Raw genomic sequence first — 25,599 nt, forward strand, 5'->3', positions numbered from 1 at the left:
AAACCGCTATACGAAGAGTCTCACGGAACGGATTAATTTCGTCTTGCGAGGCACCACTGTACATCGCTCATCAGAAATTCCTGTAAAACATTCCTCTCCCCTTTCAAATTGCCAAAGCTTCAGAATAAGAGGCTGTGAAACTGTAAACAGAAATTATCCACTCAGGAAATCAAAACAAAGGATTGCAACCTTTTTCTGTAACCCTGATCTGATTGCCTGCGATATCCACAACTTTGATGTCCTGTAACATTTTTTCTCAATAGCTACTTATACCCACACAAAGTCCCTATTTCAAAAAGTTGCTTCCAACCTTTAGAAATGCTGGTGAAAATCTTACTATGTTACTAGAAGCTGTGCCCCAGTCTCTGCGTTTGCCAGCTCCCCTGCCACTTTCCCTCGCTCAGTGTTGCCCGTTGCTCATTCTACTCTAACCTCTGCCATTGTTTAAAATCATTACCCCCCAAGTTTCCTTCATTCAAACTTCTGCAGTTGTTTAAAACTGCCGTTTAAAAACCTGTCCTCTCTTTTGCTCTCTGCCACCATGACTTCGTTCAAATTGAGGGTTGTGATGATAATAGGCATCACCCCACTTAAGCACGATCATGTATATCCACGGTGCTGGGAAACAACCAGCCAAACAAAGAAATAAATTCAAACCAGGAAACGACGGGAGAGGCCTCGTGGCTCACAAGGAGACCCTCTCCAGAGCCCAAAGAGGATTTCAGTGAGGGCGGAGGAAGTCCCAAAGAGACTGGAGGCGCAGCAGGGCTTTTGTTTCCGCTGCTCAGCCTCCCCGCCTAGCAGCTGACACCTGCGGTAGCGCAGCAGCAGTGGCTGCTTTTCTGCACATTCTCCAGACTCCAGGTAGTTCTAGAGCTTCAATTCTAGTTGAAGTGAGAGTTGTGTAGAGAGAGAGAGAGCGAGAGCTGAAGAGTAGGAAGAGGCTTTTAAGAGGGTGCTTCCCACTTACACAATTTTTTACTTACGCGCCCGGGGCCCTGGAACGTAACCCCCAATAAGTGGGGCAGGGGACGCCTGTACACTACAAACCCTCCAGTGAGGGCTGATTGTTGATAGCCTTGCATTTTCATGTCCATAGGGAGGCAACATTAAATGTTTATTTCAAAGTCCCTCAATGTTTAAAGTTTTAGCACAATTAATTTTTAAATGAAGACTTCATATGATGGACAGATCCAGTATTCAGTGACTGTAATTACCCATGAGGAGCTAAACAACATTTCCATGGTTCATTTCATTGGAATCTGTGGTTAATCTTAACTGCGGCTGGATTGAAACAAGCCAACTTCAATAGGAATAAAAAATATGTCTCTTTTAGGAGCACAGGGAACTACCATACTGAGTCAGACCATTGGGTCCGTCTAGCTCAGCAAACGCCAGGTATTGAACCTGAGACATTCTTCATGCAAACAGATACTCTGCCAATGAGCTTATGGCCCTTCCCTTAGGGCTATTTTGCTTGCTTGCTTGCTTGCTTGAACTTCCAGTTAAACAAATTCATTAAAAAGAGAGGTGGATTTCCTGACAGCCTGTGTTCTTACTATCAAACCTGGAGGAAAGCAAGGGATAGCGTGGTGCATGCAGGGATACTGAAAGTTCTTGCAGACCAGCCCCGAAGAAGCATTTATTCTTTGTGGTTCCACTCCTCCCAGCAATTACTGCATAAGGACAGTGAACATAGATTTCTGTTTTGCTGTGATACTGATATGTAGTTTGGCAGCCTGCCTCCTGCTCTAATCAAAACACTCCCTTGGTTATGAGGCAAGGAAGGGTAAAGCTCATAGACCTCCTGATAATTTCCCTTTCCTGCCAATTCTCCCTAGGGAGGCAAAGTGCTTTAATCTTTCTATCTCCTAACAAGATAATTTTCTACACTCTAAAACTGTGTGCGTCTCTAAATGGGCAAACCAGTGAGAGGGAATGACAGACTAGGGAACAGAACGGACTCATAAGGGATATAACTCAGACTGTCAGATCCTGTCTGCCTAGAAATCTGTCTGTACTCCGTCCCTAAGATCTAGTGCAACCATTTTCACAATTGTTTATTACTCATGGAAATAGGGGCTCTGTCTAGCAATAAGGTGACAGTTGTGTTTCTGTGTGTCTGTGACAATATTTGTTAGGGCGTTGTTGCCTCTTACAGTGCGGACAACAGAACCACCTGAAGGTGCCTCTTACAGTTTTAACTCACCCAGCCATTTGCTGTTGCCCGTCCTCATTTTTTAATCTGGGGCTGATTTCAGAATTCAGAAGCCACGTTTTTCCTTTTTGGCTTTGTGCCATATTTGGGTAATAAAGGCTGGATTTTTGCTAGCAGGTATTCAGGGCCTCCTCATTTGGAGTGAGTTGAATTTTTTGACTGACTGTATCTGATGCAGTATCTCCAAAGCTGTGATATTTTATCTTCTTTTATTCTTTATACAGGAAGACCCTGTGCCCAATGGTCTTCGAGCCCTTCCAGTCTTCTACGCTGCTACAATAACAATTAATGTATTCTCTATAATGTATACAGGTGCCCCTGGTGAGTATTATCTGACTTACGATGTCCACTATGTTACATGCCGGCTGTAGTCAAACACTCTGTGAAGCGGGACAAAGACTTCAAAAATCACCAAATGTAATACTGTATTTTTCGCCCTATAGGACGCGCCGGCCCATAGGACACACCTAGATTTGGGGGGGGGGAATAAATGGAAAAAAAATCCCCCCCCCAGGCGCGGGGCTGGGGCGGGGGAAGCCCGAGCTTCCCCCGACCCCAGCCCCCAGAACGGGAGCCAGAGCAATGCCGAAGCTGCACGCAGCTTCAGCATCGTTCTGGGAGCTTGCTGGGCTGGGGGGATAGCTTCCTGAAGCCTGGAGAGCGAGAGGGGTTGGTGCGCACCGACCCCTCTCGCTCTCCAGGCTTTAGCAAAAGCCTGCATTCACTCCATAGGATGCACACACATTTCCCCTTCATTTTTGGAAGGGGAAAATTGCGTCCTATAGGGCGAAAAATACGGTAATTCATAGGGAAATTTTGGGACTTCTGAATATCATTCTGGATGCTGGATGATTGGTAAAGGACAAAAAGAGATGATAAATGTTACAACTGACAAGGTTGGTTTTGCTTTCCGTAAAAGAAGGAACACATTCAGATAGCAGTTCTTGGAAAAGCAAGACAAACCAGTGTGTTTTCACCTAAGCCATTATAGATCTATGAGAGCTACTTTGCACATCATGTATTTGCTACATAGGGTTTACCATCAAAAGTACAACTCACATGGATTCACAGCCAGCCACAGTCTCTTGACATGTGCACTTGCATGATGTGCATGTTTCAAGACACATATTTGTTGCACTTCATATGCTCACTTAAAAAACCTTAGGCGCAGACCTAAGGTTTAACGTCCAAAGTTGCTCTCATTTTGTTTCTGTCGAAAGCGGAAACTTCATGTTCTAAATAGGCACATTTGCTAATAAAGGGTAGCTGAATAAAATGCATCCTCCTTACTTTTTATTTTTTGTGATCAGTAGAACCAGGCAACACACCACTGTCCTGTGTTATGTTTAACTTGTAAACTGGCACAAGCTGTTATTGCTTTAGTTTTATGGTTAACACCAGATGCAGTTCAGTAGCAATAGCAGATTGTCCCAATCTGATGCACAGTGCTCTGCCCATGTGTTTATAATATTACCAGTCTTTTGAGCAAGGAGCATGCGTGACTTGGAATTGACTTGGATTTAAAATCTTGTGCTTTTACTTGTATCACAAGTACCACCATGCCATTTATTTTTTTAATTTTTTTGGTGTGTTAAAAATAGGCAGCTGTACCAGATCAGTTGTATGTAGAGTGACAAAAGATATGGGCAGCTGCCATTCCCAATGAAATGAAAGTACTGACCCGATTTCAACATATTATGTATCAGATTCAAGGAAAGGAGCTGTGCTTAACAATTGCTGGTTTGTATGTCATGGGTGAAGTACTGTGAGGGCTTCAATGACAAAAGTACCAGAAATTATGCCTGTGGCTTTGGACTCCCATGCTGTTTTTACCAATTAAAACCACATTACATCTCCTGTCAATTGAGAGTGCTGGCTTGCATGACCTGTGTACAGAATTGGGCCTGTAGGTATTTAAGAGTATGCATGCTGTGATGGAAGGCAGATAATTATACGTGCAGTAGTATGGCAAATTCAATGGCCCATGTTGGAGTCATAGCTGGTGAGCAATCATCATGAGCTCGATGTGGAAATTCTTTTAAAAAGCTGCCACAGAGTGTAATAGATGTTTTCTTGGTGTAGAAGTCAAGCCAAAGGAGATGACCTTTACAGTGGGGTGGAAAGCCTTATACTCATTTTTCAAATGAACAGAAATGTAGAGATGCCATAGTGAACTTCAGTGCTGAACACAGTGGCAACTCAAAGCCTTGTGATCTGGGCAGCTTACATGAGAGTGATAAAGATCTTGATGGACTTAATAAGAATGGAAAGGGATGGTGGTAATTGGGTACTGCATTTGAATACATTTGCCACCTTGCTTCCATGGATTCTTGTTGTTGTTTAGTCATTTAGTCGTGTCCGACTCTTTGTGTCCCCATGGACCAGAGCATGCCAGGCACTCCTGTCTTCCACTGCCTCCCGCAGTTTGGTCAAACTCATGCTGGTAGCTTCGAGAACACTGTCCAACCATCACCTCCTCTGTTGTCCCCTTCTCCTTGTGCCCTCCTTCTTTCCCAACATCAGGGTCTTTTCCAGGGAGTCTTCTCTTCTCATGAGGTGGCCAAAGACTTGAAGCCTCAGCTTCACAATCTGTCCTTCCAGTGAGCACTCAGGGCTGATTTCCTTCAGAATGGAGAGGTTTGATCTTCTTGCAGTCCATGGGACTCTCAAGAGTCTCCTCCAGCACCATAATTCAAAAGCCTCAATTCTTCGGCGATCATCCTTCTTTATGGTCCAGCTCTCACTTCCATACATCACTCTATGGCCTACAATCCTCAAAAAATGCGAACTATGCTCAGTAAGGCCTTGTTCACCTAGCTGACTTGAAAGGACTTGAGCGTACACAGCCAGGAGGTCACTGCTTGAAATTTTGGGGTGAAACAATTTTTAAAAATGAAATTTATGCAGAACGTGTAACAGAATTTATAAATAAAAACTGCAACACGCACAACAGAATCATTGGCATTGCACAAAGTAGAGAAGCAAGGAATTCAGTTCCCTATGACATGGTCAGAATGATCATGCATCTCACAGGATTAAGAAACATCTCTTCAACCTAGAAGATGATGACGACAAAGCCGTATTCATAGTCTGTTAATCTCTCTGCATGACTGATGCATGATTCAGATGATGTTTTTAAAAGCCGTAGAACAGTTGAAGAGGTTCAGTGCATTCAGAATAGTACCTACAGAAGTCACAGAACCTGACAATAGCAACATACTTCTGGTCTCCCTAACAACAATCATGGCAACAGATGATGTTCCCATTAAGTTGCTGAGAGCTAATGACCAGTGGATAGAAATCGCAAGACATCATTTCATTTCTTTTTCTGTAGGAATTTCTATACTGTTCAGCATACAATTTATCAGAGATTAGTATGAAGGTTTGATTCATCAGGGTAACTCCTATCTCATGATCCACTGGGGGGAAAAATAACTTGATAAAACTTTTGCTTCGTTGTCAAAGGTTCTGACACAGCAGAACATAAAGAAAATGATCAAGGCTAATGTTTTCAGAGACTGCATACACACAGAGACTTGTTTAAAGGTGCTTACCAAATGATCCAGATGTTATGATGTCTAGATGGAATACGGATTCTCTGTTTCACTGTTGCTTGTGAAGGTTGGAGAACAGATGAGCACCACGCCAAAAGAAGGCCATTGGTGTAGATAACACTACATGAGGTTCAGAACTTGTGTGCATTGATGGTAATGCACTAATTCGAGCAGCAGGGAAGCCTCAGGAGTTTCTGACATTTTGTGAGCGTGCTGACAAATTCTTCTGCTCTGTGGTCTGACACTTTGGGGACAGTACTCCAGTCATTTTTGATGGATGCACTTGAGTCTGTTCCACAAAGGCTGACACACAACCCAAACAAATAGGTTCGAAAGAGGCAGTACTAAAGCACGTTGATGGGTCTGGTGCGCTGGTGTGAAGTCACATCACTGGGCTAAAAAAATGCTACAGTAAATGTTAGAAAACCAATGTGGAAGGATGTAATTTTGTTTCTTTTTTTCAGTCCTAGGAATCGTTCTTCCTATGTGGGCAATAGCACTAATATCAATTGGAGTATCAGTAATATTCGCTATCTTAGTCTGGATATTTGTGTGTCCGTGGATGAAAAGAAAAATAGCAAGTATGTCTTTGGGGGTGGGGGAGGTCAAAATGTGTGTAATGTTAAATCCCATGTCTGAGGAAATACCTTTCCAGTGTGTTTTCTAGAGTAGTGATGCTTTAAATATAACTGTGACAGGTGACCTTTTTATTCCTTGCATAGCTTGACATTTTGGTTTTTAGTTGTGTTTTAAAAATGCAGGCCATGATCCAAAGAATGAAAGCTCACTGTGGCTTCATACTTTTAAAACAAACAAACAAACAAACAAACAAACAAACAAACAAACCCCCAGGAGATTCCTATTTCGTATCTTAAATACCTTTGAAACTTAATTTGTTTCCAAAAATTACTTACTGTGACAAATGGGGGAAATGATACTTGAGAAACAGAAATCCCATTCAGCCAAGGTATCTTTAGACTTTTCGTGTAGTACTTTGCGTCCCAGCCAAAGTATTTTATTTATCTAACAGCTAGGCTGCTTTGAGCTCAAGGAAGCATAGAACAGAAATTTAAGATTTAGTGATCTAAATTAGATTGATGTGTAGGTGGAAGCAAATGTTCTGTTTCCTTGGTCTCTGGAGGGAGTTTAATCTTACAGATGTGGGCAACTTTCTGGGTTTCTTGACAAAAGAGGAAAGCAGTCAGTGCATTTATTTAAGTGATACTACTTATTTCTGTTGAGTGGATAATTAACCCATCCTTATAAAAGCTCCATGTTTTCCTTAGGTCGGTTAAAGAAAGAAGGGGCATTATCAAAGATATCTGACGAAAGCCTTGACAAAATACAAGATGAGGATACACCTGTCTTTAAAGAACTTCCTGGTGCCAAAGCAAACGATGAAAGTACTATTCCTCTTACCGCCTCTGGAACAGAAGAGGCTGGTGTATCAGATAATATAGCAAATGGAAGCCATCCTCGTGTGCCATATGGTGAGAAACCAAGAGCACATAAATTATTTTCTGTTGTGTTGCTGCCTCCTGATATCTAGTGGGCAATTCCCTTCTGTGCAAAACCCCTTCCCATCCGAACTTTTTTGTTGTACAGGGTGAATAAAAAGAGAGAGTATATGGTTTTGTTTTGCTTTTTTGGATAATTGCTCATGCTCTTTTTCTGGGTGCTTGTGCATAACAGTTTTTTTAAAGAACAACACACAGTTGTATGCTACACTGTGTAATTGAGTATTGTCTTCTCAAACAGCTACCTGTTCATTTACCACAGTTTCTTTTAGTGAATGATGCATTTAAGGCTGCTGTCAAATCAATTTCTGATATACTGGTAATGAACAACAGAAATGACATAATATTTTGGCTGAATTTTTAAATGGCGCTTTAATATTTGAGATATTTGAACTATGTTTCACCAATAGACAAGTCTATGTCTTTGTTTTCAAAGACCGAGAGTACCGTATTTTTCGCTCTATAAGATGCTCCAGACCACAAGATGCATATAATAATTTATAATAATTTAATTTATTATTTATACCCCGCCCATCTGGCTGAGTTTCCCCAGCCACACCTAGTTTTTGGAGGAGGAAAACAAGAAAAAAATATTCTGAATCTCAGAAGCCAGAACAGCAATCCCTCTTGCTGTTCTGGCTTCTGGGATAGCTGCACAGCCTGCATTTGCTCCATAAAACGCCCACACATTTTCCCTTTTTAGGAAGGAAAAAGTGAGTCTTATGGAGCAAAAAATACGGTATTTTACTCTAGTAGCTGAACAGGAATGAATGAATGAATATTAATTGCATTTATTCCCCACCCTTTCCTTTAATGAGCTCAAGGTGGTATATATGGTGTGTCCCCCCCTCATTTAATCATCACAACAGCCTTGTGAGGTAGGTTAGGCTGAGAGGTAGCGATTGGCCCAAGGTCACCTAGTGAGCTTCATAGCTGACTGGTGATTTGAACCTTGGTCTCCCAAGCTCCAGCACTCTAACCGCTACACTGCAATGGCTCTCCATATTCAGTTATTTATGTTATTATTACACCTAAATTGGTAATTTGAAATAACATGGTTTCTGCCTGCAGATTTATAATCTGAAGGTAAAGACAAGAGAAATTGGGGAGGATAAATCAATTGGGGAAAGGTCGGTGGCTGCCCCCCTCCCCTTCAACAGGCCAATAGAAGGGTTTCTTTCTTCTGACATTTAGCCCAGAGTGGCTGGCTGATTCTGCAGTCCAAGGAGAGAAGGGGTTGGCAATTGGCGGGGAAAGACCCTCAGTCTGTCTCCCAAGCAACAAAGTACTTGGCTTGATCATGCCTGAACACCATTTTCCAACTCTTTGACTAGTGTGGATTCCATTGAATATTCTGGTCTTCTCTCCCTATGTATCTCTGACCAATTGGTCACCAGAAAATGGCCTTGGAGCAGCAAATATTCTCTGATGGAGCATAAATGCTCATACAAATGATTAAAAAAAAGAGTGATATTTCTTTGGCATTTCACTGTTTTGTTGCCTTTAAGTCTTTAGCTTCCTCTGGGGAAAAAAATACTTTTCTTTGCTGTTTTAGGAAGAGCATTTTCAATGACACAGAGTATGGTGAAATCTCCAATTTCCAATGGCACCTTTAATTTTGACGGCCACATGAAGAGCGATATTCATGTGTATCACACTGTGCACAAAGACTCGGGATTGTACAAAGACTTACTGCACAAAATACACCTCGACAGAGGCAGTGACAACCGGCCCACGCAAGAAAACAACTACAAACTGCTGCGGCGCAACAATAGTTACACTTGCTACACAGCTGCCATCTGTGGGATGCCAGTGCATTCGTCCTTCAAGGCGGCTGATACGTCAACCCCAGAAGATAGCGAAAAGCTAGTTACAGACACGGTTTCCTATTCCAAAAAGAGGGTTCGTTACGACAGCTACTCCAGCTACTGCAACGCCGTGGCAGAAGCAGAAATTGAAGCGGACGAAGGTGGCGTGGAGATGAAGTTGGCATCTGAGTTAGTAGATCCTAGCCACCCCCCTGAAGACCCCGTAGAGGATGAGAGAGATGAGAGGGACTCCTCGCAGGTTCACCTGCTTTTTCACTTTCTCCAGATCCTCACAGCTTGCTTTGGATCGTTTGCTCACGGAGGCAATGATGTCAGGTAAGTGAGGAGGGCTTGCATATATGAACGATGTCATCATTTAAAAGTTCTGTTGTTTCTTCAGCAGTCCAACCAGGTAAAATCTGCTGCAGAATCTTAGTGATGCTGATCTGCTTTAAAAGCAGGTATTGCTCAAAACGTTCCTGCATCTATGGCTGTATCTTCACACTGTGCGTAAAAAACTTCCATTTGTGTGAAGAACAAATACAGAAATGAAACCACGTATCTGAGATTGAGGGCTCCAAGTCTGAACTATTTTTGTTGGTTTTACATTGGATTTCAGCTTCCCTCTTGGTGCCATATTGCTTGTGTACAGGTCTAGCTAGAATTTATCAGCTCTATTTGCTGAGTACTGTATTTTCTGTGTATAAGACAAGTTTTTTTTTTTAATTTAAAAATATTGTTAAAAATTTGGGGTTGTCTTATACACGGGTAGGGGACATGGGTGGCGCTGTGGTCTAAACCACTGAGCCTCTTGGGTTTGCTGATCAGAAGGTTGGTGTTTCGAATCCCCGAGACGGGGGTGAGCTCCCGTTGCTCGGTCCCAGCTCCTGCCAAAAAACACACCAAAAAATGCAAGTAGATAAATAGGTACCGCTCCGGTGGGAAGGTAAACGGCGTTTCCATGTGCTGCTCTGGTTTCGGTGTTTTGATGCACCAGAAGCAGCTCAGTCATGCTGGCCACATGACCCGGAAAAACTGTCTGCGGACAAACGCCGGCTCCCTTGGCCTGTAAAGGGAGATGAGTACCGCAACCCCAGAGTCATCTGCGACTGGACTTAACTGTCAGGGGTCCTTTACCTTTACCTTTTTTTTATATACACTGGTAGTGCATAGGGGGGACGGGCGATGGTTCGCAGTTGCGAGTAGGAAATATACAGCAGTGATTGGGCGGGTGATTGGTGTATGTGCCAAGGGCTGTTTGGGATTGGCTGTTGTTGTAGCAATTGGGCGGGCAATTTGTGGCTGCTGGTGGCGATTGGCAGATGATTCTTGTCTTCTGCCCTCAGGCGGGTGAGCTCAATAAGTCTGGGCAATCTCCCCCCATTTTCTTAATTTGGAGTCCCCCCAAATAGGGGTCATGTTATACACAGGAGTGTGTTATACACGGAAAAATGCAGTACATTATCAGCAAGTTTTACCAAGTTGCTGGCCAGTTTCTTGTTCATAAATTAGGAGAAGGTTGCAAGGCACATGTCAGTTCAGTGATTTGGAAAATAACCTCCTAGGCAGGCTTAGTTGTATTGTGCATTGAAACAAAAAGCAGCTACTGTAAACAAATAGCCTGCTGTAATCCAAGAGGTTGCTTCTTTCACTCCCCACAAATCCATTCTGTTTTTAATAAAGCGTAGCTTGTACAACAGGCTTGCCTTTATTGGGCCAGTTTTGGGTATCTGTAATCATATCCCATTGATTTTTATACGCACCCATTTGCCACTTCTGGCTCACCGCAGAGTCTTACAGCTTTTAGAACTTCCTGTGCTTGATCATATCTCAGATTAATAAGATGAGATATGAATGAGCCTTCTTGGCTCCACAGACAGCCACGTCGCTCCACTTTCAGCAAGCAAATAAACCAGGAAACCTTCAATTGAGTATAGCGTCTGAACTGCTTAACAACTTCGGAGCAAGCCAGGGCATTGAACCACAACTTCAAAGCATGGTTTCCTAGTATGGGCAAAATGGCAAGCTATAGTTCAAGGTTTCAAAACCTTAGACTTGGGTCTGTATGCTGACCTCCAAGCCTCTCCGTTTGGCACTCAAGACTCAGCCCAGAGTCCCACCCCCTCTTGCCTGGTTGGAATGTGTCTGTCAGCTGTGACGTTGCATAGAAAGGGGTGTGTGAGCATGTGTAGAAACTAGCTCACTGTACAAAGGTAACATGTACAGGTGCTGCTATGCTCACTTTTCTCTCTGGCCCTGCCTGCTAAGGGTTCCCAGAAGGAAATGTGGCCTCCAGCTGAACAAGGTTCCTCAACAATGCTGTAGTTCATTGTGGTCACTCACCTGCCAAAAGGAAGAGCTTAAAGGGCTGTCTGTGCACCTGGCCAAGAAACTTACCCATCTCTTAATTTATTAAGTTAAGAGATGATGTCCGAAGTCCCACTGAGGAAGTTGGGGCCATCGGAGAGGTTGTCCTGCCGGGATCCATGCCAGTAGCAGATAGGAGCATAGAAACTTGCTTTGTTTTGGCACTCACTCATTGAGTGAGTCCAGATAAACAATGAGGCCACGGATGGGAAATCGGCTGTGGGATTCAAATCCCTGTGAGCATGAACTGTAACCAAGTTCTTAACTGGAGGGTAGGCACTTCCTGGGTTAATTATACAGTGTTTACTCTTTCTTAGTAAAGGAACACTCCCAAGTTATTTGGCATGGCAATGAAGTTTAGTGTTTTATGGTCAGGTGCCCTGTTAATTATTTAACGTGAAAATAGCAGCCAAAAGCAAAGGCCAGTTGTACGGCTGACATTTCATTGCCTATTTTTAATACAGTGGTACCTCGGGTTACAGACACTTTGGGTTACAGATGCTTCAGGTTACAGACTCTGCTAACCCAGAAATATAGTACCTTGGGTTAAGAAGTTTGCTTCAGGATGAGAACAGAAATGGCGCGGCGCCAGCGGGAGGCCCCATTAGCTAAAGTGGTATCTCAGGTTAAGAACAGTTTCAGGTTAAGAACGGACCTCCAGAACGAATTAAGTTCTTAACGGGAGGTACCACTGAACAGCTGATAAATAAATTCAAATATACTGTTTTGTATAGTTCAACATTTAATGGAAATGTAATGCAGCACTTAATGCAGTGCTCAAAGGCATTGCATTATTAAAACATTCAACACAATGGGATATAAACAAGAATGAAATATGTCAGGTATTATGTAAAAGTGAAGATGCTACTGTGAATGGAATGGATGAGCTTTGGCTAAAAACTGCCGTCACAAAAGAGAACCACATGAATAGCTCTATAGCGGTGCACAAAAATGTCAGCTTGGTCCAATTACAATATAAACATAAAAGATGTGAAGAAGAAGCAGGAGCTGTACTTCTGTGTGATATACTTTTGCATAATGCTATGGAGCATTTATATACATTTGTGTGTATTATGCATTAATGCAACAACTGTATGCCCAAGAGCATTTAATTATCTATTAAGCTTGAAAATAGAACCAATTCTGAAATGAGTGGAGATTTAATATTGTAGTAAAGCACTTGTTGACATCAGTGAGTGCTTGAAGCAATTTTTTGATTTAGGCATATTGTGCACAAATAAGGCGTGCCTCTAAAGCAGGGCTAGTCAACCTTTTTATACCTACCGCCCACTAATGCATCTTTCTTGATGGTAAAATTACTTTAGCGCCCACCAGTCCTCGATGGAAGGAGGATTCAGCCTGTGCCGTAGAACCCCCTACCGCCTACCTAGAATCCTGAAACGTCCACTAGTGGGTGGTAAGGACCAGGTTGACAACCCCTGCTCTGAAGGTTCACAGAGAGGAGGAATATCTCGTGTAGCACAGTGGCTAAGAATGGGAGCCGAAAAGTCACAGGTTCAAATTTAAGCCGACACGCACTCATTGAGTAATCCACTCTCTCTCAGCCACAGCCTGGCCTCTGCAACAGGAGGTTAATAATTCTGGCCTCATTTGAACACTGGAAATATTTTTCTTCTTCCACCTCTGGTGTTATCATTCTCATTCCAAGTGTGCCCGTAAGCTGTGTAGTTTGGCTGAAGGTGCCATTGGAATGGCAGCTCTCCATGGGTCATTGTCAGATTGGTGGGTGGGGATGGGGGAGTGCTGCGCATTCCTCCCGCATGCTCCTTGATGTGGGCTGGTTGCTGGCTACCTCTTTCTTTGCTATTTATAATCTGCTCCACAGTTTTATGGACCTGAATTGTGTTCTAGTGTGATGAATTGTGGCTTTATTTTCAACTGGAATTGTGCCTGTTGCAAGCCAAGCCCTCTTCAGGCTGGATTTGCATATATCACAGTGCTACTTGCTCCAGGTGGCTGCAGCTCAGCCTGTTAACTTCCCTCAAGGATTGTCCCAGTGATATCTCAATTTCCCCTGCTTTTTCTGATAAAAACACAAAGAGGTAAAAGTGTCCTTTCTAAGTTAATGGAGCACAGGGTGAACCAGCAGCTTCTTTTGTCTACGCTGAAAGCATGGCAAATCAGGTTCTTTGGCTGATTCTGAGCTCTTAATGTGGTGGAAGACAAAAAATTAAAATTAAAATGTTCTTCCACCAGAGAAATTATTGAAATTACAGAAAGAAAATTGAAATGTGTGTGAGAAGGGCTGAGCACAGGTGGAGGCTGGAATGTGAAGATTGTGTTTGCAAGACAACCATGGCAGAAAGACGGAATGACACGTACGCAAGAGCTATTGCCATAGCTGTTTAGGGCAAAGGAAGGAGGAAAAGATAAGAGAGTTGCTATGCCTTGTGATTAAACCGGTAGAAACTGGTAGAAGGAAGTATTGCCGTATATGGACATTACCACCTCTTTGCTTGTAAGTGTGTAAATGCTTGTGCAGTTTTCGTATTTGGTATGCCACCTTCTAGCTACCTGCTGGTTGAGCTTGTTTCACCTTGGCCTTGCCACACCTGAATAAGCATCCTGTTTGAGTGACAATTTGTGTCTGGATTCTGTTGGCTGTTTCGGGCAGCCAATAGAACCCCAATATTTCCCCAAACTTCACTTGTGTGTGTGTGTCTGTGCCATGCACAGTTTTAGAAGCCTCTATCAAGTCCCTTCCCGACTCCATTGTCTTTTCTTCCTAAAAGAAAAAGCCACAAGCCAGGGGTGTGTGGCCCTCCAGGCCTTTCTGCCTGGCACTTGGAGCTCAGTCCATGCCACACCCTCCCCAGCCTTGCTCCCCACCTTCCTTGAGTGCCTGTTCCTGGCTGGAATTTATGCCTTCAAACTCCGATAATGACCCTTTCTTGCCTGGAATGGAGAGCAGTCAGGATTGCATGTCTATGTAGAAACCAGTCTACTCTACGGAGGCAACTCCATAGGTTGCCCGGAAGGGAATGCGACTGATGGGCTCAAAAGGTTTTCCAGCTCCTAAGTCTTGTAGGGAAGATCCCTGAGTCACATTGGCTTTCCTTTCCTGTTCGGTTTCCTGCTCTACAATATCCTTTTTGACACGAGATAACCAGAGCTTGTACGTGCTGTATTCCAAATGTGGCCAGTGCGTACAGTTATATAGATCTGTGTGCCTTACTTGAAACATTGCAGACAGTCCTGTCAAGAAAGACCCCTGGCCAAGCAAGCAGGCAGAGGCTTTCAGCCCAGGCCACACACTCCAGTAGGTAATGCTTATGTGTTGCTTTGTTCACGTGACACATGTAGGCACTAGTGCTGCAGCAATACAGCATTTTTCGTGGGTGGATGGGAGCAGGCACCAGATGGAGCAGTAAGGGAACAGTGGTGAGATGTTTGAGGGTAGAGCTGTGTGTTCCATGCAGCCTGCCCAGCACTCCCTCAGCTAACCTGCTGCCCTTGGGTGTTGTGGAAGACCCAGTTCCATCGCCAGTTTTAAATTGGATCCAACTGCATGTCTGATTGACCTCTGTACATGAATTTTTTTTTCCAGGGGGGAGGCATCTTGTCTTGGACTGGCCCTGGTCTAGCAACAGGAGACCTGGATAGGTTGGAGGTCACATACTAGATCAGGCAGGCAGGGTAGCATGGGAAAAGGACAGGACAGTGACGATCTGCAGCTGATTCTGCTGGAAAGTTGTGGGGTTTTGTTAAGGCTGTGGGGTCAGCTGACAAAACTCAGATAAGTACTGCAGCCAAGAGAGCAGCCTTGAACCACAAAATTGGGACTGCCTGGCTGGCAGGAGGTGCAGGAGGTAAGGCACTGACGAGTTATGGTTGGAGGTCCCAGTATGAGACATTCCTCATATTTGGCACCTTACCCTTACATAACGTCAACGGTGAGCCAGAAGCGATCAGATTTCCACAGCACCTTTTTAATAGTTTCCCACTGAGCATTAATTTGAACACCCAGTGGGTGCTCTGTTGTAACACCGCCAACATTTTGAGAATGATTGATTTTGCGTGGTGTGTTCTGCGTCTGCGATTGCATTCACGTGTGCTGTTTAGGTTTCTTCCTTCATACCACCCACAACATTTAAAATGCCGGAATAGACTCTTCATTGAGCACCACGCAGCTAGGAGCACAGCTGCCAACTGGAATTCAACTTTATGCCAACTGATTCAACTTTATGGCAAGTTGATACCTGTGGTGGAGGCAGCCTGACCTGATGGAATTCCCCTGAATAACTCAAGCCTCTTATTTCCACAGCCATCAAGGCTGATGACTGTGCTGCTTGGGTGCTGGCGTTCCTTTGGTTGTGTATTTCATTCATTGGGCACTGGCTTCTCCAACATTTGCTCTGTTCTTTAGAAATAGAACCGTAGCTTTCAGATTGTATTTTGTGGGTGCTTATTAGGGGTTCTGCACCAAGTAACTTGGTCGTAAGGAAATAGCAAGAGCCTCCTGGATCAGGCCAATGACCCATCTAGTCCAGCATCCTGTACTTATAGTGGCTGAACAGTTGCTGGTGGCAAACCAGCAAGCAGGATTCAAGCACAAGAGCAATCTCCCCTCCTGTGGTTTCTGGCATTGGAAGCATTGCCAGTGTGGTGTAGTGGTTAAGAGCGGTAGTCTCGTAATCTGGTGAACCGGGTTCGCTTCCCCGCTCCTCCACATGCAGCTGCTGGGTGACCTTGGGCCAGTCACACTTCTCTGAAGTCTCTCAGCCCCACTCACCTCACAGAGTGTTTGTTGTGGGGGAGGAAGGGAAAGGAGAATGTTAGCCGCTTTGAGACTCCTTAAAAGGTAGTGATAAAGCGGGATACAGTGGTGCCTCGCAAGACGAAGTTAATTCGTTCCACGAGTTGTTTCGTATTGCGATTCTTTCATCTTGCGGAGCGCGGATTCCCTGGGTATTAACGGCTTTAAGAAAAAGGAAGCAAACTCGCAAGACGTTTTCGTCTTGCGAAGCAAGCCCATAGGGAAAATCGTCTTGCGAAGCAACTCAAAAAACGAAAAACCCTTTCGTCTTGCGCGTTTTTCGTCTTGCGAGGCATTCGTCTTGCGAGGTACCACTGTATCAAATCCAAACTCTTCTTGCTGTTTCCAACTGTGGAGGCAGAACATAGCCATTGTGGGCAAGTAGCTTGAAAGACTGCCTGCTATTCCTGACCCTCCCTTGCTATGCACAGCAGCAAAGGGCACGCTATCTGTTTTATCTGTAGGCTCCACAGGCTAACTTGAGAGTACATGTGTGTTCTTTGACTTGGTTTTCTTGGTCTTACAGAGCGTATAGCTAGCCACCTGTCTTTATATTCTTGGATTTCTTCCCCCTGCTTATCTTACGTAACCATGGCCTGGTGAGGGTCTCGTGGAGCTAAAACCGTGTCCCCAAGTTTCTTTTACTTTCTTCCATGAAGCTGAAAGCCTGCCATTCACTCCTAACTGAAAAATTGTGATGTTGCAGTTGAACCCTGTTGTGTGAGCTGCATCTGTTCTCTCCTTCTTGCGCTGGGTAGAGCTAGGCATCCATCTACAGAAACGTCTCCCGGGGGGGAGGAGGGCTGTGTCTGCTTGCACAAAGCGTATCGAGATGCACTGCACCCCACTCAGGTCCCTACAATATACAATAACACCATTGTGAAGCATTTAAAGGATTAATTTAGCAGAAAGATGGTAGGGTCAAAAGCCAAGCTGTTGGAAAACAATGGAAATAAGTGTTCTGTTTCAATTCAAGCCTGGTAATTGGATCATTCCTAGCAAACAATGTTTGTGCAAATATAAATCTAAAAGGCCTGCAGTTCAGAGAGGGAATAGTTTTTCTTGACTTTTGTCATGGCACCCTACAGAGGCAGCCCAAGGGGAAGGGCTGCTATTGTGAGCTATCTTTATCGTACTCCTGCTTACCTAGCAGTTCTCCTGCCAACCTAGCAGTTTGAAAGCACGTCATAGTGCAAGTAGATAAATAGGTACCACTCTGGCGGGAAGGTAAACGGCGTTTCTGTGCGCTGCTCTGGTTCGCCAGAAGCGGCTTAGTCATGCTGGCCAGATGACCCGGAAGCTGTACGCCGGCTCCCTCGGCCAGTAAAGCGAGATGAGCGCTGCAACCCCAGAGTCGGTCACAACTGGACCTAATGGTCAGGGGTCCCTTTACCTTTACCTATCTTTATCGTAAGCAGCCCCAAATTCATCTAGAGCTCCTCTTGCTCCACCTTCAGACCTGGAGCCTGGATTTTACCCCTGTGACAAACAAGGAGGCACTCCTGAATGAGGTGGATCTCTGTTTTATTAAATCTTACCATTTAAGAGCCTAGAAATACAAGGGAAGAGGAAAAGGGAGCAGTTCAGAGAGAGCCAGTGTGGTGTAGTGATTAAGAGCAATAGATTCGTAATCTGGGGAACTGGGTTCGATTCCCTGCTCCTCCACATGCAGCTGCTAGGTGACCTTGGGCCAGTCACACTTCTCTGAAGTCTCTCAGCCCCACTCACCTCACAGAGTTTTTGTTGTGGGGGAGGAAGGGAAAGGAGAATGTTAGCCACTTTGAGACTCCTTTGGGTAGGGATAAAGTGGGATATCAAATCCAAACTCCTCCTCCTCCACCTCTTCTTCTAAGATTAAAGAGATTTTTTTTAATTAACAAAAGCAGACATTTAAATTTAAAATTGCCATTAGTTTGGGCCAGGCCAACTTTGTACCTGGTGGAAGAAGCATAGAGAAGGCACATAATCCCAGGAGCTATTTACTATGGCCAGTGACTGGTGCCAAACCTATGGGCTTGTCAAAACCTGGGGTATTTTTAACATAGAGGGGGAAGCATTCATTCTAGGTAAGGGTTTTTCGGCTTGCTGGATGGCACTGGCAAATTGTAAGTGACGGGTTGTACAACACTGTATTTTAAATTAAACCGCTTCTCCACCTCCTTGGCCCTGATAGCTCAACTGTAATTGGGGTTTAGTTGTTCTTGAAACACCACATTTCTATGACTCTGCAAAGAAAGTTGCTTGACAACCTTTTTCAATGCCATTGCAGTATAAACCTTCTTCCTACTGAGCCGTAAGAGTCACTTGAGTTTAAGGATTTTATTCTGGTTGGCAGTTAGTGTTTTCCTTTTTTCTTTTTTGGTAAGTTGACGACTGCCTTTAATTCCTAGGGAATGTGTCAGGCACAAAGTTGCAAGATTTATATCATCTGAAAGCTGGGGCTCCCATTTTTCAGAAAATATTAACTTCTAGACTTTGCCTTTTTGTTATGCACCATGTCAGACAGTGCCACTGCCCTTGTTCCAGCTGTGTATTTTGGCAAGGTGCTTACACTAAATATAGCCAATGCTAGTCCTTGTATCTAGCTGTCAGTTCTTGGGTTGCGTATTCTGTGCATGCCATTCTCCATTGCCAATGTCCTGAGAAAGCTTTGGCTTGTTAATTCATTAAACTTGGATTGTTAATACTGGGTATTTTATGTATTTCTTCTGGAAACCAATTCTTCCTTTCTACGCTTTCTTACTATTAGGTAACAGATAGCAAAATCAGTGCCATAGAATATTGCACAGGGCCATGGATGGTTGGCCTGTTCATTCTATATTTGGCTTGCAGTGTTCTTGCTGTGAGCTTGTGCTTCAGAAGTGCGTGTTTGGTAAAGAATAAAAATGTGCTCAGCTCCGCCCTGGGGAGAGAAAACTAGATCAAATCAGTGTGCTTCTGAAATGTCCAGTTTTGGCTCCCAGGCTCAAAAACATTTAGGCAAGTAAGTGAGTTGCCATTGCATACCTTCAGGAGCATGATTTGATACCACTAAGCTGGTCAGACATTTCATTATTATAGTGGTTTTCCCATGTTTCGTTTAGCAGGAAATTAGGTTTTGTGACCAAGTCACAATAGGAATCTGAAGCTAGTCTTGACTTTCTTCAGTGTTCCTGTATCATATCCGTATTTCCAAATATGTGTCTCATTTGCTTACTGCATTACATTTTGAGATGTACACATATACAGTCACAGGAAAAAGAAAGTGCACCGTCTTTGAATTCTGTGGTTTTGCATATCAGGACATAACAACAACCATCTGTTCCTTAGCCGGTCTTAAAATTGGGTAAATACAACCTCAGATGAACAACAACATATGACAACACACATGTGTTGTTGTTCATCTGAGGTTGTATTTACCTAATTTTAAGACCTGCTGAGGAACAAATGGTTATTAGTATGTTCTGATCTGTAAAACCACAGAATTCAAAGAGGGTGAACTTTCTTTTCCCCATGACAGTTCCCATGTCTTTAAGTGAATGCTTAAAAAGATAATCTGTGGTGCAGTGGTAACCAGCATGATGACCTTTGAATGTTACTGGACTACAACTGCTGTCAATCATACTTGAGCTCATGGGAGTTGTATTCCAACAATATATGGAGGGGACCGCAATGCTTACCCCTGCTGTAGAGATCATCCAAGAATAAAGATGAAAAACGTGTAAAGAATGTATGCTATTAGGTGTGTAGAAAGAGAGAGAGAGAGAATGAGAGATCATCCCTGGTTATTCTCACCCCTCCCAAAAAGAAGGTTAAAAATTACTGAAAATAAATTGTAGCTAGAATTCTATTTCCCATAAAGCACATGGTATCATGAAGTGACAGTACTAGTACACTTTCTTCAGAACTCACAGGGCTATTAGGGTTTATAATTGTTCAGGGAGGGAGCTGGGGGATCATGAACTTTCCCCTCCCCTCCTCTTTCAATGCAATGTCCTTCAACCTACCCCATTGTAACCCGGGGCATCCTTATTTCTGCTTATGGAACCCTGTATCAGATTTACAGTGCTTAAGCTAGCGATGCATACATGCCATAAAAAAAATAGGTAGAAAAGTGGTCACAATCTGCTGTATGTTGTGAATGTAGGGATGGCAAAGGAAGCATTTCATAAAAGTGCATCGGGGTATCTTCTCATTCCCATATTTTGCTTACTAAAAAATATTCAGCCCACCTGTCCTGTGATTTTTCAAAGTGGCTCACAAGCTGACAAGGAACAGAACAGTATCCTTTAAAATATTTTACATGCCAGTGAAACACCAGATTGTAGCTGAGTACCTTTGAACTCTGCAAGCAGCAGGAACTGAGAACACAGTTCCTGCTTCTTGTTGTCCCCATAGTGGATAAAGAGGGAATATGAAGCATGGTCACTTCTGAGGATCTTGTGAGAGAGAAGATAATGACCAGAGCAAAAGCACTTTTTAAAAACAGCGCTTGGAATTGCATCCAGGAACCAGTTGGGAAACTAGCTGTGTTCACAATGGATCAGCCCCTTAGCCCTCATATTGTCCTATCTCTATGACATAAGAAAAAGTTAAAACTCCTGTTTTCTGTTGTGTAGTAGATTCATGTCTGTGAAAACGCCACTCTGGTATTTCCTTTTAGAGGAAGATAGCATGTCTCAACATCATGGGCGCAATATGCAGCAAGGAAGGTTGTAAAAAGGTAGAGGGACCCCTGACCATTAGGTCCAGTCGGGACCGACTCTGGGGTTGCGGCGCTCATCTCGCTTTATTGGCCGAGGGAGCCGGCGTAGAGCCTCCGGGTCATGTGGCCAGCATGACTAAGCCGCTTCTGGCAAACCAGAGCAGCGCGCAGAAACGCCGTTTACCTTCCTGCTGGAGCGGTACCTATTTATCTACTTGCACTTTGACGTGCTTTCGAACTGCTAGGTTGGCAGGAGCAGGGATGGAGCAACGGGATTCGAACCGCCAACCTTCTGATCGGCAAGTCCTAGGCTCTGTGGTTTAACCCACAGTGCCACCCGCATCCCAAGGAAGGATGTAAATTGTAATAAATGAATGGCTGTTTTTGTAAGGTTCTTCTGTCTTTGTTCAGTGTGACTAGGAGGGTATTGAGTGAACCATTTAGGATTTGATAATATATTTTCGCTGCTATGTTTTCCAGCAATGCTATTGGCCCCTTGGTTGCCCTCTGGCTTATTTATGACAAAGGTGGCGTACTGCAAGAAGCTCCTACCCCCGTATGGCTGCTCCTTTATGGGGGCGTTGGCATCTGTGTGGGCCTCTGGGTCTGGGGGAGAAGAGTGATCCAAACCATGGGAAAAGACCTCACGCCTATCACGCCATCAAGGTACGTGCCCATCTCCTGCATCTCATTGCCCTGGCATCTCATGCTAGCTATGCTGTAGCATATGTGTGCCTAATGATTTCTGGTTTTGATCGGAGTAGTGATGTACGTAGCTTTCTCTTTAAACTAATGGCAATGTTGTTTGCATTGTTGAGGTCTAGTTGGGCAGAATAGCCTACCAATGTCTGAATAGCATAGAGAGGCATAAATTAGGAAATGGCAAAAATCGAAGTAGTTTTCCATGTGCTTCTGAATGATTAAAAAAAGAAACCAAACCTGTGATTTTTTTATTTGCTTTTAATGCATACTAGACCTCTGCTGCTAACCTGTTTACTAATTGAGCATGATTTATTGGAATGTAGTATAGGTTGTCATTAGCAGCGAGCTGCTCAGCTAATTTAATGCGGATGTGTGTGCCCAGTTTTTGTTATTCAGCAGCTCTTTGTTCTCTCACTTAATATAACTCAATGACCAAAGATCAGTCGGAGGGAACCGGTTGGAGACGATGCTGGTAAGACGTTGGCATGTTGCATGGTGTCAGCCCAGACTGATTGATTACACTTTTTTTAAAGAAAGAGTGACTGTGAAGTGTTTTTTTTATGCTTCCTGCAGTGGATTCACTATTGAGTTGGCTTCGGCGTTCACAGTTGTGGTAGCTTCCAATATTGGACTTCCTGTCAGTACTACACACTGCAAGGTATGCCTTTGCCATGTGACTGCAGCCAGGCCGGTCTGGACTGTTCGTGTTTTAACTCTGCTGCCCAGATCAGTTTATAGCGGCATGATACCACAATGAGGAAATGCACACGTCCATTTCACATCCAAGAACTCTCCCCACCCTACCCGTCACTCCACTCATATGAATGGACAGCCCTCAGGTTCCCTTCTCAGACCCTTTTTGCACATTGCGGAATCAAAGTATTCCCTCTCCCCCACAAACACTTGTTATCAGATTATTCCCTACGCATCCACATGGAATTCGGCATAGCGGTATGTTCCCTGAAAGAGCAACCCATCAACCACTAGCCTTTTGCATTGCCCGTTAATTTCAGAGGGCCTTGTGCAGAAGGAAAGATTGGTGGGGCTGCACACCAGGAACTGTCTAATCTCAATGTTTTCACATGGTCATGGAACTGCACATGAGAGCATTTAGGAATAATGACACTAGCCCAAATGTTTTAGAGTGTAGTAGGGGCGGATGGCCCGAGGCGTTTTGACGCCTGAGGCAAGAAATCCAAGTCTCGCCCGCCTACTGGAATTAAAATAACAAACTAAAAATCTACATTGTGCTGCCCTTGACTGGTACACCAAAATTTGCTGCCATGCACGGTGGAGTTGGCCCTGAATAGCAGTAACTTTTTCCTCAGGTCATGCCATGTGAACGTTGATCTGCTGCACCCTTCTTTGTCCGGAGGTTCTGACACTGTTCATCGTTCATTCTTCTACTTTCCTGATGAATGCATGGCATGGGATTTCCTGTGTGTCGCTCTTACACTTCAAAATCTCCATCTGTCTTTTTTTTATTTCTTTACAGTGGATTTTGCATTGAAGTAATGTGTGCGCTAACCGTACTTGTAGCCTCAAATGTGGGTATTCCAATAAGCTCCACTCATTGCAAGGTATTGGAGTCTGCAGTGGTCACGTCGATTAAACACATGCTCAATCTTTAAAGAAAAAGAAACAAATAACAAATGCTGATTCCCCCACATCCCATTTTGCCTTCATTAAGTAATATACTACCAAGCAAGTTTTAAAATTAAAAAAGCAATAATTAAAATATGGAAATTTAGTTATTTACAAAATTATACAAAACATGTGAGTTGCAAATTCCCCCCAAATGTTAGAATGTCGGGGAGGTTTTCTTTTTTTAAAAAAAAGAGAGCGAAAAGAAAAAGAATGTATATATTATATTATTATTCTTACTGCTGTTTATAAAACACATTGTAGTATTCATTTTGTAGTGTATTAACAAGCAACAGTCATCATCTTAACTTTTAGTTTCCTTGCTTCTATATAAACTTAAACTTCTTAGTATTAGCTTTCGACTAACAGTTTCATACATTTTATTTTCTTCCCCCAGATTTGCAGTTTCTCATATGTAACTTTCATGGATTGTGGTGTGCATAATTTTAGGAGCATACATCACAAGTCATTGAAATACAGAACCGAGCATTCATGTATCTGAAGGCAAATGGTATTTGATTTCAAGCCAATCGGAACTAGAAGGTCTATACAGATTGTAGCTTTTCAGTGATTAATCTGCTTTTCTAACCTGTATTCTCATCAAAACGTAGTCAGCTAAACTTTGATAATGTTTAGAAATGGGTTAACTGATGCCAGTGTCACTGATACCCTCTAAAAATTGGGAAAATTCATGAAACAAAACAGAGCATAAGTTGAATATTTTTTTAAATTGGTGTTAAAATTAAATTGTGGTACTTTTCATATACATCACTATTCATGCTTTCAGACCTGCCCCCCCTTTATTTTAGCATATATCATATCTCTACCACTGCCCACTTTCCATTTCTCTTATTCTCCTCCCCCAAGTTCCTTCCCCCCCAATCTCTTTAAAAAACACCCTAACAAATAAAGAGAGAGTCGTAGTGGGGTGACCAATCTGCTAGAAGGAAAATCCGTAGCAAGTAATGAGGTAGAAGAAAAGACAAAATCTCTAGGAGCTGATAACAATTCATGTATGAACATATCACTATTCTCCTTAAAGAAGATTGCAAAATATTGTAATATGAGGTTGAGTTAAACAATGCTTTTAGATACCATGATTACAGCCACATGTCCATTACTTTCAGGGCTAGAAAAGTGTGCTATACGCCCCCTACAATTTCATAAGCAGAAGCCAACCCTGTCCCCACAATCCAGGCAAAGATTCCATTTACAGAAGCCATCTGGACTGGCAATTGAATTTTACGTCCACATTGGTGACAGAACCATGTTTTCTGCTGCACCTAGGAACAACAGGATAACTTAAACGGTCTTGGAAGGCTGCAGGGCACACAGACCTCTTGTCATCCTAAACATTATCACTGCTCACTCACCACTTTGCCTGGTGCCTGCGCAGATAAATGTTCCAGTGTTGCTGCACTAGTGTCAGCAGTCGTCATGTGAGCACACCTTGCATTTGCACACATGATTCCTGCTGGTGGTGTAGGTCCTGTTCTGGAAAGGATCAGGTGAAACTTCCCCAGGCAAAATGAAGAACAAAGCATGTTCGTGACTATCCATTTTTATCTTATGGTCGAGGGGCAATGACTGACAAGGGGGGAAAGAAATTTATTACAGACGTTGAATGTTAGCCAGTAACTTCTTACTGTAACTATGATCAGACTTGTGGCTTTCAGAACTGATTTGATCAGAGATAGTCCTATGACTAACTCTTGGTTACTAAGACTGAGCTATGCCATCAACACTAATTGGATTGAATTAATCCTTTGGAATGTTGCATCCTGGGAATTTATCTGACAAATCGTAAATCTCTAGAATATTTTAACAGAGGTGGATATGCCTTTCTATTTGCACGGACTCTTCAGGAGGCAGAAGGGATAGACAAGTGAAGTAGTCATTATCCTGATGCAGTTTTTATTTTTATATAGCTGCCATTGCCACTGTAACATATATGGGCCCTTCTTACATTAATTCAGCGGTGCTCAAATCTGTGGACAGTCATTACAGTAAGAAAATGAGCTCCCGTTGCTCGGTCCCTGCTCCTGCCAACCTAGCGCTTCGAAAGCACACCAAAGTGCAAGTAGATAAATAGGTACCACTCCGGTGGGAAGGTAAACGGCATTTCCGTGTGCTGCTCTGGTTCGCCAGAAGCAGCTTAGTCATGCTGGCCACATGACCCGGAAGCTGTCTGTGGACAAACGCCAGCTCCCTTGGCCAATAAAGCGAGATGAGCGCCGCAACCTCAGAGTCGGCCACGACTGGACCTAATGGTCAGGGGTCCCCTTACCTTTACCTTTATAGCTTAGTAGTAAGCACATGTGCTGCATC

At 43.5% G+C, this 25,599-nt stretch overlaps 1 protein-coding gene across 10 annotated transcripts in view; it reads left to right on the forward strand.

The window, feature by feature from the left end:
- The window catches only part of SLC20A2 (solute carrier family 20 member 2), a 90,641-nt gene that overhangs the window by 60,133 nt on the left and 4,909 nt on the right, over positions 1–25,599 (forward strand). For 5 of the 10 annotated variants that reach the window (XR_014162172.1, XM_081884027.1, XM_081884031.1 and 2 more), the window contains exons 5-10: positions 2,443–2,539; positions 6,237–6,353; positions 7,059–7,262; positions 8,845–9,433; positions 21,406–21,591; positions 22,201–22,285. Coding sequence is in view for 8 of the 10 variants with exons in the window: in XM_081884027.1 (XP_081740153.1) it covers positions 2,443–2,539; positions 6,237–6,353; positions 7,059–7,262; positions 8,845–9,433; positions 21,406–21,591; positions 22,201–22,285 (1,278 nt within the window). In the remaining 2 variants the exon portion in view is untranslated. Of the gene's footprint in view, positions 1–2,442; positions 2,540–6,236; positions 6,354–7,058; positions 7,263–8,844; positions 9,434–21,405; positions 21,592–22,200; positions 22,286–23,122; positions 23,208–25,599 lie in introns of all 10 variants that reach the window. The other 5 variants (XR_014162173.1, XM_081884034.1, XM_081884032.1 and 2 more) reach the window with 5 other exon arrangements.

Source organism: Podarcis melisellensis, assembly GCF_964234715.1.
Source record: "Podarcis melisellensis genome assembly, chromosome: 13".
Classification (NCBI taxonomy): Eukaryota; Metazoa; Chordata; class Lepidosauria; order Squamata; family Lacertidae; genus Podarcis; species Podarcis melisellensis.